The 12,473-nt window shown below is 47.3% G+C and overlaps 1 protein-coding gene across 2 annotated transcripts in view; it reads right to left on the bottom strand.

The window, feature by feature from the left end:
* MAN1C1 (mannosidase alpha class 1C member 1) overlaps nt 1-11,229 on the bottom strand; it is a 45,221-nt gene extending 33,992 nt beyond the window's left edge. Inside the window, exons 1-4 of one of the 2 annotated variants that reach the window (XM_083810143.1) lie at nt 10,593-11,178; nt 9,451-9,853; nt 8,811-9,086; nt 1,166-1,262 (exon numbers count right to left, since the gene is read on the bottom strand). In XM_083810143.1, the coding sequence (XP_083666269.1) occupies nt 1,166-1,262; nt 8,811-8,825 (112 nt within the window). In that variant the 5' untranslated portion in view covers nt 8,826-9,086; nt 9,451-9,853; nt 10,593-11,178. Of the gene's footprint in view, nt 1-1,165; nt 1,263-8,810; nt 9,854-10,592 lie in introns of both variants that reach the window. The other variant, XM_083810142.1, reaches the window with a different exon arrangement.
* Between the last annotated feature and the right edge of the window lie 1,244 nt (nt 11,230-12,473).

Genomic DNA, 12,473 nt, shown 5'->3' with positions numbered 1-12,473 from the left:
ATCTCCATCAGGGCTAGCTGCACTTGCAATTCAGAGGCCAAACAGGGCTGCTGCTCCTTAAGATTATGGCCATCCTACAGGATATATGATGCTATTTCCACCTTCAAACACCCACTCTCTCACACATCTCAAGTTCCCCAAAGCTAACGAGGCTTCCACAGGAGGCTGCATGTCATACAAACTGATTAAGAGAAGGGCTAGGACACCCAGAGAGTGCAAAAACAGGAACGGGAATGTTTCTTCCTACTATAGTAGTCGAATCCCTTTACCCCAAGGAAATAAAGTTCACAGATAATTTGCTCACTAAAAAACTCTATTCCAGTCTACTCTGGATGAGGGAATCTAGGAAAATCTCTGCAAAACAGTCCGGGGGAAAGAAGCCAAAAGAACCCTGTATAGCAAACTTTCTCCAAAGAGGGGTGGGAAAGGGCTGCTAAAGCAGATTCTGCTTGCCTTCCTCCATATTCTGCACCTTCTCACTGTGGCACAACCTGTGCAGGGAAGGCAAGACTAGGGCAGTGTAAGCAGAGAAGGGAAATATTTTGAATGCAAATGAAGAAAAAGACAATTTATATTCCTCTGCTCATTTTGATGCAATACGTGTTGACGTTTTGGAATAGCATTGAAATTATCTAAGTGGCTCACACACTTAAAAAAGGTAATTTGTTAAAGAGTAAAATTATGCAAGCAAGTAACCACATAGTATAAAAGAAACTTTAATATTCGTTCACTCGTTCAACATTTCACGGAATTTACATCCTGCTCAACAGTGGAGCAATGTGAGAGAAAATGCTCAGTTTGGTCCTGACATGTATAAGCTTAAACAAACAGCAGCATTGTCAGGTTGGGACTGACTTAATGTTTTAATAAAGACAATGCATGGTCTTAGCATTGTTCCTAGACATGTTTGATGCTAGATCTGTACAAAGAAGTGATACAGTCTGGACATTCAAAGATGCCTGTAGGAACGAGATTCCCAGCAATAAGATATGGGTAGATAACTCCTAGGAGCTGTGCTGCACGTATCACTTCATAAAAGTGGAAAGAAGATAGATCAAAGCTGTTGCAGATACCCTCACTGCACTGCATAGAAAGGAATTAACACAATAGCAGGCATGACCTTAAAAATGCAGTGAGTTTACATTGAAATTGATTCAGAACTCACCAAACATGTTACCAATGTGGCCATTCTTAGTCAATGGTCGCAGCTCATTTTTTCCAAATGCATATTGTTTGTAGTTATCCCAAGCAAATTTCATCATCTGCAAAAAGAAAATTTGAATTAACGCACTTACTGGAACAACAAGTTTTCTGAACTTCAGTTCTGGGAAGGGATGATATTTTCCCAGTCACTGCTAAAACTGACAATCAATGGCCCATTAATTATAAAAGCTTAATCTGCACGGAACACTGATGACTGGGACTGCATTGAGCACTTTGCTAAGGAGTTTCAAACCCAACGCTCCTGGTGCAAAACTTGGGACTGGCACATTTCAGAAGTACCACAGTATTAGACACACTGAGAATCCACTTTTGCCCTGGGCTGTGCAAACCACGTGGGAATTTTGGAAACATGCCTCAATCTCTAGATTACTGACCTTTGTGAGGAGCACTGGTATTTCAGAATAGTAATTAAAATGGGATAAAAATGTAAGGCCAAAGCTGACACATACCTAAACACAGGGATGTTAATTTCTGAGTTTTCACATTTCATTATGATTCTGATAATGAAACTCAAAGTCCAAAACCACCTACCATCTCATCTGCCCACCTCACAGCAGTTACACATACAACTTTGGCAAAGCAACACCACAGAGGTACACAATGCACTTAATACTGTGGTGAGCAAGCAAAGAAAATGGTCTTCAAGCACTGCACGGAAGCTTTCTTTCTATTCACAGAATGCCTTCATAAGGAAGGAAGGGGAGATCCATGGCATTTTGGCATCTTCCTATCAAAACTCAAAAGTGTTTTCCTAAGAGACAGCCTGCAGATGGGCTGTGCAATTTCCGAGAAACCTGTTCCAACTCAAACAATTCCTTCTGGGACACATGAACCGTCCCACCTATGCTCAGCACGTTAAACTTTCCCTGAGGACTGCAAGGCAGCAGTTCTAACACACATGCACACTCACGCTGCTCTTCCTTAAAACAACAAAACAAAAAACAACTAAGTCCTGCCTCCTCAAAAGCAAATTTCTACAAATATATCCTCTGAAACAAAGCTCAAAGTTCAGGAAAGCCTCAGCTCTCCGACCACTGCTTTTGCCACTCTTTTATCCAGTTTTTCCTTAAACACAAGGTAAAAGCTCATGTTTCTATACCCAAAGAACCAGACTGAATACACAACTCCACCCATATGCTCCAGCTCTTTGCAACAGCTTCTAAAATAAAATTCAAGACCTTGTCAACCTATTGACTGTAAATACATCTGCTGATTATTTAGTGTTAGCTGATAGATAGATACTGTAAATTATTTGCTACATGTCGCTTTATCTAGAAGTAAATACAACAGAGTAACTCAATCAGGTAGTAGGCCTGGCAAAGCCTTGGCAGGTTGTTTTCAAATTTGCATGGATGGTTTTCATGGCATTGTTTACTATCACAGCCCACTCTCTCTCGCAAAATTGTCAAAGACACAGCAGTCCATTGCTTAGAAAACTGATCTCCATCACTGGAAGCAATGGAAGAATTCTTCTTGAAATTAGAAGAAATTATCTTTCATCACATAGCCACAAGGCACCTTTCGGTATCCTGCATTTAAAAAGGAGAAAAAAGGAAAAAAAAAAAAAAAAAAGAAGTTTCACCTTCCGCTTGCTGTTCCCAGAAAGAGGGGCCAAAGTAAAGATCGGTTATTCAGCTCTAATCTACAGAGGCAAGCATTCCCTCCCTGCCACAATCAGGAAAAAGGCAAGACTAGCAGGCACATCTGCACTGGAGGAACAAGAAAAGACAGCACTTAGCAGCCCAAAGTCATTAGTGGTTAGTGATAAGGACAGAAATAGAACTTGAGTCTTCCTGATTCACTGCCCCTGCCAGGAAAGCTGAATGGGAGGAAGAATAGAAAAACGCAATTATACTAACTCCTAATTAAATTCTTAATGCAACTAGATTTAACTGTGTCAAGAGGGGAAAAAATAAATAAAAAAAATCAGTTGACAGGACTATCTCAGGCATTAAGACCCAGCTAGATCCAGCTGCATCTAAATCTGGAAACACGTCAGCAAAAGCAGCTGATTTTGCAGTTACAGTTTCTTAATGAGATGCTAGATTGTAAGAGGATGGCAATGTTTCTGAGAACAAATTCCAAGTATAGACCAAAGCACACGGTGGCTGAGTAGAGGAGAAAAGCTTCAGTCTCATCTTCTCCACTTCCTAGAATCAAAGCTTTTGTCTAATAGAAATAGAAGTTATTTGTGTTATTTGGTCACTCCAGTACCATCAGCTTATTTCCTCCACGCTTCTATAAAAAAGTGTCTAAAAAGTGTCTAAAAACAAATCTAACTATAGCTTCTATGATGCAGACAAAAGTGAAGATGTTGTGCCAGCAAACATAAGTGAATAGTGCATGAAGAAGTAAAGACATAGGAAAGATTAAAAATTGGAGAGAAGAAGCTTCAGGAAAGAAGAACTTAAAAACACGGGAAGAATTATTATCTCCTTTATTATTACTATAGAATGAAGGCAGTATTCTTTGAACAATATCTGTAAGTATGAAAAAATCAGAAAAGAATTCACCATACATTCTGACAACAGAACAAATATATTTTTAGTCAATTAACTGCATATCCTACAGCTGAAACAAAGTTTGGACAGGTTAGGTCTAAGTTTTATTTGCATGAAGCCACCAGAGACTAGTGAAGCAAAAGATACGTTGTATGCACCGTTTGTGGAATTTACAGTATAATGCCCTTTTTCATTGAGTCAGTAAATAAATGAATGAGAACGAGCCTGGAACAAGTGAAAATTCCAGCAAGCTGGGAGTCAGTCAGTGCTTCAAACTGCAGAGAAACTCTTATTGCAAAGACAGTTCTACCCCAGAAAAATAATTATGGTCTGACTGATGATCTCAAACCTGTCAGATATACTGCATGCTATTCCATTATAATAAGTACTTTACTCAGAAGAGTTTTCTTTATTCCCATTGTCAAAAGTAAGTCTGTCAGAAGTCACTGGATTTACATTTGACCACTACAATGGATTAGATGCTTTCCAAGCACCTCACTCAGATAGACAGGCATGAGGAGGTACTCTTCCATCTGGAACCGGGTGGTGTTACACATGCACTGAAAGCACTGACTGATTATTTGCTTGTAGCGTTGTTCACCCCCAGATTACAGAAAGGAAAGGCACTTGGAACAAATGCAAAAACAAGAAGATGCACAGAACAGGGAAACTTTTGGGGATTTTACTGCTGCTTTCGGAAAAGAGACAGCTCAGACAGGATGCCTGATAACATGACACACAGCATCATACCATCAGGCCAATTTGTAACACAAACTGAGAATTGTTTTTTAATCTAGTTCTCAGTGTTTACGCGTCTGTGCAAAATCCCCTAAGAATATCTATAGGTTGCCTCCACAGAAGTGTGCAAGACTGAATCAGCATCTGACAGGGACACATTTCCCACCAGGAGTCAGGTCTGTGGCAGAGATTCAGACAGATAAAATGCAAGACTTCCCCAGCCCTGCCCCAGCAGCACGCTCTTTTTCATTGCAGAAGGGATCACTAGTCAGGACTGTCAAAATCACACAAATCAAACTCAGCAACCAACACCAAATAACTTCCCACAAGAGTTCAAGTCCTGCTAACATTTCTGTTTCTTGTCAGTTACCTTTTGGTGACAAACCATCAACATATTTCTGTTTAGAAGACTACCTTAATAGGTGCCTGCTGATCTGTAGAATGATGCAGGATAACTGCATGGACTCTGATGGCCTTCCTTCCCCTGGGTTCTGATTGTCAAAAGCAGATACATCTTTAGAGCTGTCTTACAAGAGGACAGCAGACAGCAAGGTGAGACAAAAAGAAAAGCTAGGATGAAAATAACTGCAGTGTAAAATAAATACACTTCAGTATTACTAATCATGAAAGAAATGAATGTATGGTTCAAACCCAAGAGTACAATTCCAGCAAAGGACTGAAAAACTCGTGGAATTTGACATATTCCCTTATTCAAAAGGGATAAAGGACACTGTCAAGTTAAACTATTAGGTATTCTCTGACATCAGGCAAGGAAACTTGCCTTTTATATCTGAAGAGTAAAAGAACCATCAAGTCTATTTCAGCATTCATGTGTTTTCTCTGATGTTCATGACTGGAAGAAAGCCCGCTTATTTCACTTCATTGATGGACACTTGCAGGTCTAGCTGCTTGCAGTGGTTGTTCTTAAGCACTAGATGGTATCTGCAGGGTTGGTATAAAAATACTTCATAGGAATGCTGTTCTCTCTCCCCACCGCTTCCCTACCTATGAGACACGCAGGAGCGGGACTGCAAGAAGTACTCTGTTCTGCTTCATCCGTCGTCAACAAAACCATCAGCTCAGCTCCAACAGCAAAATCTTTATTACTTGTTATGATGCAAAAGGCAGAAACCACAGAGTTTGATTTTCCCAGATCTGAGGCTAAGCTTGCAGTAGCAGCAGTTGGAAGGAAAATCGTTCTGACTTTTCACTGAGCCAATTTGATCTGGAAATTGTTGAAAGAGAATAAATATGGACTCCCACTGTGGCATCTTTGCAGTCACTTTCTGACTACAAATACATTTTTTGTTGTTGTTTTTGAACATCAGTCATTAGCTGTTTTTTTCCACATGTGCCAAACACTATTCCCTGTGAAGCCATGCATGACTAATCAATTACAGAACTAATACATTTTTCAGAAGTCAGTTTAAGAGATAAATCCAAGACCTTTTAGAATTTCCCAACCTTTAACATGGGGAGATGGATATTTGATATTATTGGAAATTTCTTCAAAAGGTTTGAGTGCCTACTGTATTTGGCTGCTCACAATAACACACAGCTGCATATCCTAGGCAATTCTTCAGGTGACCAACGACCTTTTGCAAAAACAGCCTATGAAATACAGGTGTTTTCTTTTTTCTTCTCAGGAAAAGAACTGCTTATTGACTCTGGACTTGTCTTTAAAAAGACAAACTGAACCTAAGAAGCCTGCCACTCTGATAAGTTACCCACCAGTGCAAAGGAGTATATTTGCCTGCACTTCGTCAGCCCAGCTCATTGCAGTACTTACTTCTAACAGACATACATATAATCTAAATTTGCTAATCCACTTCTGTTCAACTCTGCACCAGTAGGAAACACAGCATTCAAAGCACAGAGTCAGCACAGCAGATATACTCCCTGGTGGGACTCCTTAATCTGTAAACAACTCTGGTGCCCCTAGTGCTGCTCAGAGCTTTCCCAAATAAAAGTAAAGAAGATGACACCACAGTGAGGAGTTTTACACTCTGGACAACATTTTTTTTTCCTGCTTAAAAGATAAAGACCTTGCAGTGCCATATTAAAGGGCACACAGATAGCAGCCCAGATACTATTGTCATCCCCTCTTCTTTGGCTTCAAAAAGCTTAGAGGTTGGGTGGAAAAGAGGAGATAGCTCAGACTCCTGCTCAGATTGAAGGGTCCTATCAGAAAACAAAGTTCCAAGTCTCTGTGTTTGGCATCAGCCTTTCTCCTAGCTTTCGACTAGGCTCTGGCAGGCAGATGGTAATCAACAAATTCCATCCATATCGATCCTGCCCATTACAAATCTGCTGACCTGTAAGAACAGCTAAAGCGAGGAAAAAGAAAACCTAAAGTATTGTGACAGTTCAGAACACATTCCAGCAAGTTACAGGGCCTACAGCTCTGGAAGAAGGAGAGAAGAGATACTCGCTGCTACAGCACACATTACCTACACACCTTACATAACACATGTCTCCCACATCACATAAAGAGTATTTATGTGATAAAGTAAACAAAGTGATAAAATAAACAAATGAAGGAATGAATTCCACTAGCTTTCATAAATTTGATTTCCAATTTGATTTGTTTGTATAGAGTGGAAACTGGGTTATTCATGAGTACGTCACACTATCATAACCTACAGTTTATTCAAGCACACATTCCCATAGCTCCAAGCACATGAGAGGGCCAGGTACTGGAATATTATGACTCCCCTGAAGCTGAAAGGCAGAATAAAAGGATAGTTCAATCACATGTGGGATCACACAAACTCAGCACCCTGAGTGTGTTGTGTATGGTTGCCTGGCAGAGAATTAGGAATTTTATCAGTGCTGCTGCCTTTGTTTCAATGACCAACAAGATACAATCAGGAGGAGATTTTTTTTAAAATGTTTTTAAAACCCAGGTTACTGTAGATGAAAGCCCTCGATATTCTTGTACTTCCTTCTCTATTTAACATGGGTCAGCATCTTTGCTGAATAGCCTACACCTCTGTGACAGAAGAAAATCAGGAAATTAATATTTTGCTTAATTAAATCTGCATATCTTACTCATTGTCATCTCTTACAGGATCAAAATTCACTACAAGATTTTTATTCATCATAGCAAGAGATATGACAAACATTCTAATACTACGCAGAATCTATAGACCTCAGTTATCTAGGTCACAGATTACACTGCAATGTTTGTATGGCTGCTAGGCTTTTATACACAAACTGTAGGCACCAGGCCAAATTCTCCCCTCCATTACATCCATGTAACCCTGCTGCCAATGCTACCCAGGCTTGTTGGGGTCTAAATGAGAGCAATCTTCAGGCCACTGCTTGCAGGTAACAAGCCCTGAGCCAACTCCACCTGGACTATGTGACAAAACAACTTACAGTCAGCCTCAGGCCTTCTCTCCCATGACCATGTGTGCACATCCCATCTGTCCATGCCCACAGACAAGCACTGTTTCATCATCTCCTACCAGCTCTCATGTGTTCAAATGCTGCAAAGCAACCAGGTTCATGTTTGTACCCAGGGAAGGAGCCTTTTGCACAACCACAACCACTTCCCACCAAGCAACTTTCTTCCCTCAGTAACATCCGGGATCAAATTTCCTTTTGTTTAATTCTAATTTCTAGTCAAACCTTATTGTGCTACCCTAACATTACCTCCAGTGAGAGCAGAGGTGTGCATACGCAGGCAAACACACATACCCGTTGACACATCGCAGGAGCGAAGTGATGCTGCAGGACACCCCCATGGAAAGAGATGTACTGTCCTGTCCCCCCTCCTTCCCCGATTCATTTCATCCTCCTTGGTGATGGGAAAAGGGGGGAGGGGGAAGGAGTTACAAGTGGCCTGATTGAGAAATGGGAACAGGGCAACTCTGGGGAAATGAGGGGAGCATGAGGAGTGGAGGGGTGACGAGGCACAATTAGGAGCAGATGAGGCTGTGAGTGGAGGCCACAGGGTGACTGCTGGGGAACAAGGCTGTGAGAGATGGATGAAGGATGACAGATGGGGGGGATGAGGCTGTGAGGCACGCACAGGAATGATTGAGTGGGGGGGGGGGCAAGGCTGTGAGGGGTAACAACACCATGAAGCAGCCATGACTGGTGACTTGTGGGCCAACAGGGCTGCAAGGTAAGGACGAAGCGTGACTGAGGAGAAAGAGGGGTGCCAAAGCTGTGAGGGGCACCGAGAGGTGCTGGGGGAAAACAAAGGGGGGGGGGTGACAAGGCTGCGAGGGGAGGCAAACTAAGAGAGCAGGTACGTGGGGGTAGACAAAGCCATGAAGGGAGGACGAGGGATGACTGAAGATCGTGAGGGGAGGCAACGGCAAATCGGGGGGTTCTCACCTCTTTAATCTTCATCCTTCGGGCACGGTTGTCAGGGTCCTCGCCGGGCCGCCCGCCCCGTACAGGGTGGCGAAGACTTCGGCGAAAGCGCTCGTAGTCGAAGCGGAACGGAGCTCGCGTCTCCCGGGCGGCGGGGGGCGCCCCCGTGTCGAGCTCGCGTCGCCGCTCGTCGCTCTGCACCTGCTGCCGGGAGGCCGCGGCGGTGTGGGCGGGCGGGCCGGCGGCGCGGAGCTTCTCCCTCAGGCGGCGGGGGGCGGCGGGGCTGGCGTGGCGGGGCTCGGCGGCGGTGGGGGGGCTGTGGGGCAGGTCAGCGTCTCGGGTGGAAGAGGAGGAGGCGGAGGAAGAAGTAGAGGAGGAGGCGGTGGCCCGGCGGGGCAGGAAAAGGCGCTTGAAGCGAGAGGAATCGGGCAGGAGGAAGAGGGCCCCGAAGCACAGCGTGAGCAGGCCCGAAAGGAAGAGCAGGAACAGAAACTTCTGCGGCAGCCGCAGCCCCAGCGCCGCCGGCCAGCCCGGCATGCCCGGCAGCTTCCGCAGCAGCACCATGGGGCACGGGATCGCGGCCACCGGGCGGGAACCGGCGCCACCGCGAGCGTTGCCACCGGCTGCTGCAGCGAAGGGCTCGGGGATCCACCCCCCGCACCGCCGGCTGCGGCGGACGCCTTCACGGGGGGCCGCCGGCGGGTTACACGTGAACGGCTCCGGATCCGGCTGTGCCGCGAGACCCCGCCGCAGGCCTGAGTCCAGAGGGCGGGCAGGGGCTGCCAGCGGGCGCCGGGCCGGGGTGCGGGAGGACAGCCGCCCCCTCGCCTCGCCCGAGGGGCTTGCAGGGCGCCGAGCGGCGATTCAGAGTTCCCCCTTCTGGCATGAAGACGGCGGTGAGCGCATCCCACTGGTGCCGGCGCGGCGGAGAGGCAGGGCTGCTACCGGCGTCTGTCCCCCGTGCAGGCTCCGAGCCGGACGGCGACTTAGAGCCTGGCTCGGGGAGCGGGGCCGGGGAGGTGCGATCCCTTCCCTCTAGGCGGTGGGTTCATGCTGCAGCATTTCTGCGGGGGCGGGAGCGGGGGGGGCGGGGAAGATGACAAGAGCGCGTTTATTTAATGGAGGATCTGCAGCCTCCACAGCCATTCCCCCACCCTCCAGCCACACTAGTTCGTTCTCTCTGACTTGCCATCAGTTCTCTAGTCTGCGAGCAGATCTGCACCATCCCTCACAGCTCCTGGCTGTCGGCCTCTTCTGGTGGCCCGGGGGCCGGGCAGCCCTCGGGCCAAGCGGAGGGAGGATCGGCGATCTGACATGGAGCAAGGGAAATCCAGGGAAAGGCAGGCAGGGTGCTCAGGGCCAAGGAAGAGACAGACAGGGACAAGGATATTTCTCTCTCTTCTCACCAGGCTTTCAGAAGCTGCCTTCACCCACAGGAATGGAGATAAGAGGGTCCGCAAATAATCCATGCGGAAAGCTCGACTCGGGCTAAATTTCTTGAGAAAAAAAATCTACAGACTTTGTTTTTGCAAAATGGGTCCCAGCGAATTCCTACTCTCTCCCAAATCTCTGCCTCGCTGTTACTCACTTCCTCTCATTCCTTCCTTGGGTGCACTGGAAGAAACGGAGCTCAACTTCCAGACCAAGAAAGCATTAGCACTTCCAAAAAGCAGAACACGTTTTAAAGACCTACGTAGGAGCCTAAAATCTCCCTGCTTCTATGGGCAGAAACTGCGCTGCCCCCAAGCACGACGTCAAAATGGGATCGCAAACGCTTTGCTATTCCCAGCCCTGTTTACTCACCCCTTTGATAGATCCAAGCGACTCTGAGTCCTACAGCGAACAAAATCTTCTCAGCCCTGCCCGTACATCTCAAAAGCGAGAACCCCTTACTGCTGCCGGCACTCAGACGCGCTCGTTAAATTACGAGGACGCTGAGGACAGCGCGTGCCCAGCTCTCAACGGAGGAGCTCCACTCGCCTGCCCATCCATCACCGAGGAAGGCCGCACCTAACTGCATCGAGCTACTCGGGGGATTCTTTTTCACCTCCTCCCCACACCGCCTCCCTTTCTGCCCAAGGAGACCGGCCTGCGCCACGCCGCTCACGCCCGCGCCCCCACGAGCCACCTCCGCCGCCGCTCACTGCGACAGGACCGGCGGCCCCGCCCCGCCTCAACCCAGCGGTCCTCGGGAGGAGGAGGCAGAGGCGCCGTCAGCCAATCAGCAGCCCGGACCCTGCCAGTCGTGACTCTAGCACCCCCCCCAACCCGGGGCCTCGCTCCGCCCTCGCTCGTTATTGGCTAGCTGGTGGAGCCCGGCCTCGCCTGTTGGCTCTCCCAAACGCCAAGAGGCCGAGAGACCCGCCCCCTTATTTACCACGGTTGTCTGGCCCGAGCTGGGCGAGAGCCTTGCCCCGCCTCTTCCCTCCAGCCGGCCCCCAGTTGGCTGCGAGGTGCGCCCCACCCTGCTGTGATTGGCAGAGGGCGTCCGGGTACTTTAAGGAGGGGCGGGGGAGGGGCTGATGGAGCTGTGAGGGCTCGCAGGGGTGGGGGTAGGTGTCTGGACACCGGCTGTGAGGGGCTCTGAAGGGCGGTTTCGTCTGCACGGCCCCTGCAGCCTGGAGTGGTCAAGGCATCCCTGGAAGGAACCTTTTCCCCTGGCGTGACAGCCCCGGGGGCCTCGCTGGCACCACCTGACAGGGTGTGTTAACCTTGTCCAGGAACAGGGGTCTCAGGGTCCAGGCAAGGCGTGCGAACCGCCTTTCTGCAGGCAGAAATGTCCCTTCTTGTTTTCACAAACCAAAAGTCAACTCCTGTCATGGAACACACGTGGGAGCACAGGATACATCAGACTGAGGGTCTGCATTGCCCTGATAGGGGCTTACATCAGGGCTGGGTGACTGTGCCCCATGGGAAGGTAGTGAGGAAGTCAAACTGAATGCATCAAAAGGCCATCAGCCCTTTCAACTGCAGCCTTTTCCTAGGGAACAGAAGTGTTTAGATACTTAAAACCTTAACGATTTGTGTCAGAGGTTAAGACCCTGGCAAGAACTCACTGCTGTGGCTGAAGGCCAGTTTATTTTTTTAAATCAGCCCACGCTGCACAGCGAGGTGGTGTGAAAGCAGCGGGCACCTGGAAGCAGGGTGCTGCCTTTTCATGATGTATCTGGGTATTTGGCTGCTGAGCAAGGGAACAGTGCAAGCATGTATGCAAGGACCCCCTCCCAGCTGTTGCAAAACACAGTAAACTCCTTCCTCTCCCTCTCAAAAGCACACTGCCAGCGGAGGTGAAGGAAATGGACACTGAAAGCTTCTTAACTGTCGCTTAAAAAAACAAGTCACATCAAAACTAAAAGATCAATTCATACCTCAGCACCGCCATCGGTTATGCACAGAAGCAGACTGTTGGTATCCAGTACACATAATCTGAGACATCTCCTTACACTGGAATAGGCGATTTAAACAGAGAAATGAACTTTTTTTTTTTGATAGCCTAACACTACTGTAAGAGAGGCGTCTCTGTCTTCACCGACAGCCCAGCTCTCATGCCCAAAGAGCATGCCTGTACTCAGGTTAAATCTATTTGTCAGCATTCCCAAATGAATTTCTCCATTTGCTTCCCAGGTGAGTGTTAGCAGTGTGATTAACCAGCAGCTGCAGGAGCCCAACTGCTCTTGAGCTTGT

Source organism: Anser anser (genome assembly GCF_964211835.1).
Source record: "Anser anser genome assembly, chromosome: 24".
NCBI classification, from domain to species: domain Eukaryota; kingdom Metazoa; phylum Chordata; class Aves; order Anseriformes; family Anatidae; genus Anser; species Anser anser.
The sequence above is the reverse complement of the archived record's forward strand: the minus strand, read 5'-3'. Positions and strand labels throughout refer to the sequence as shown.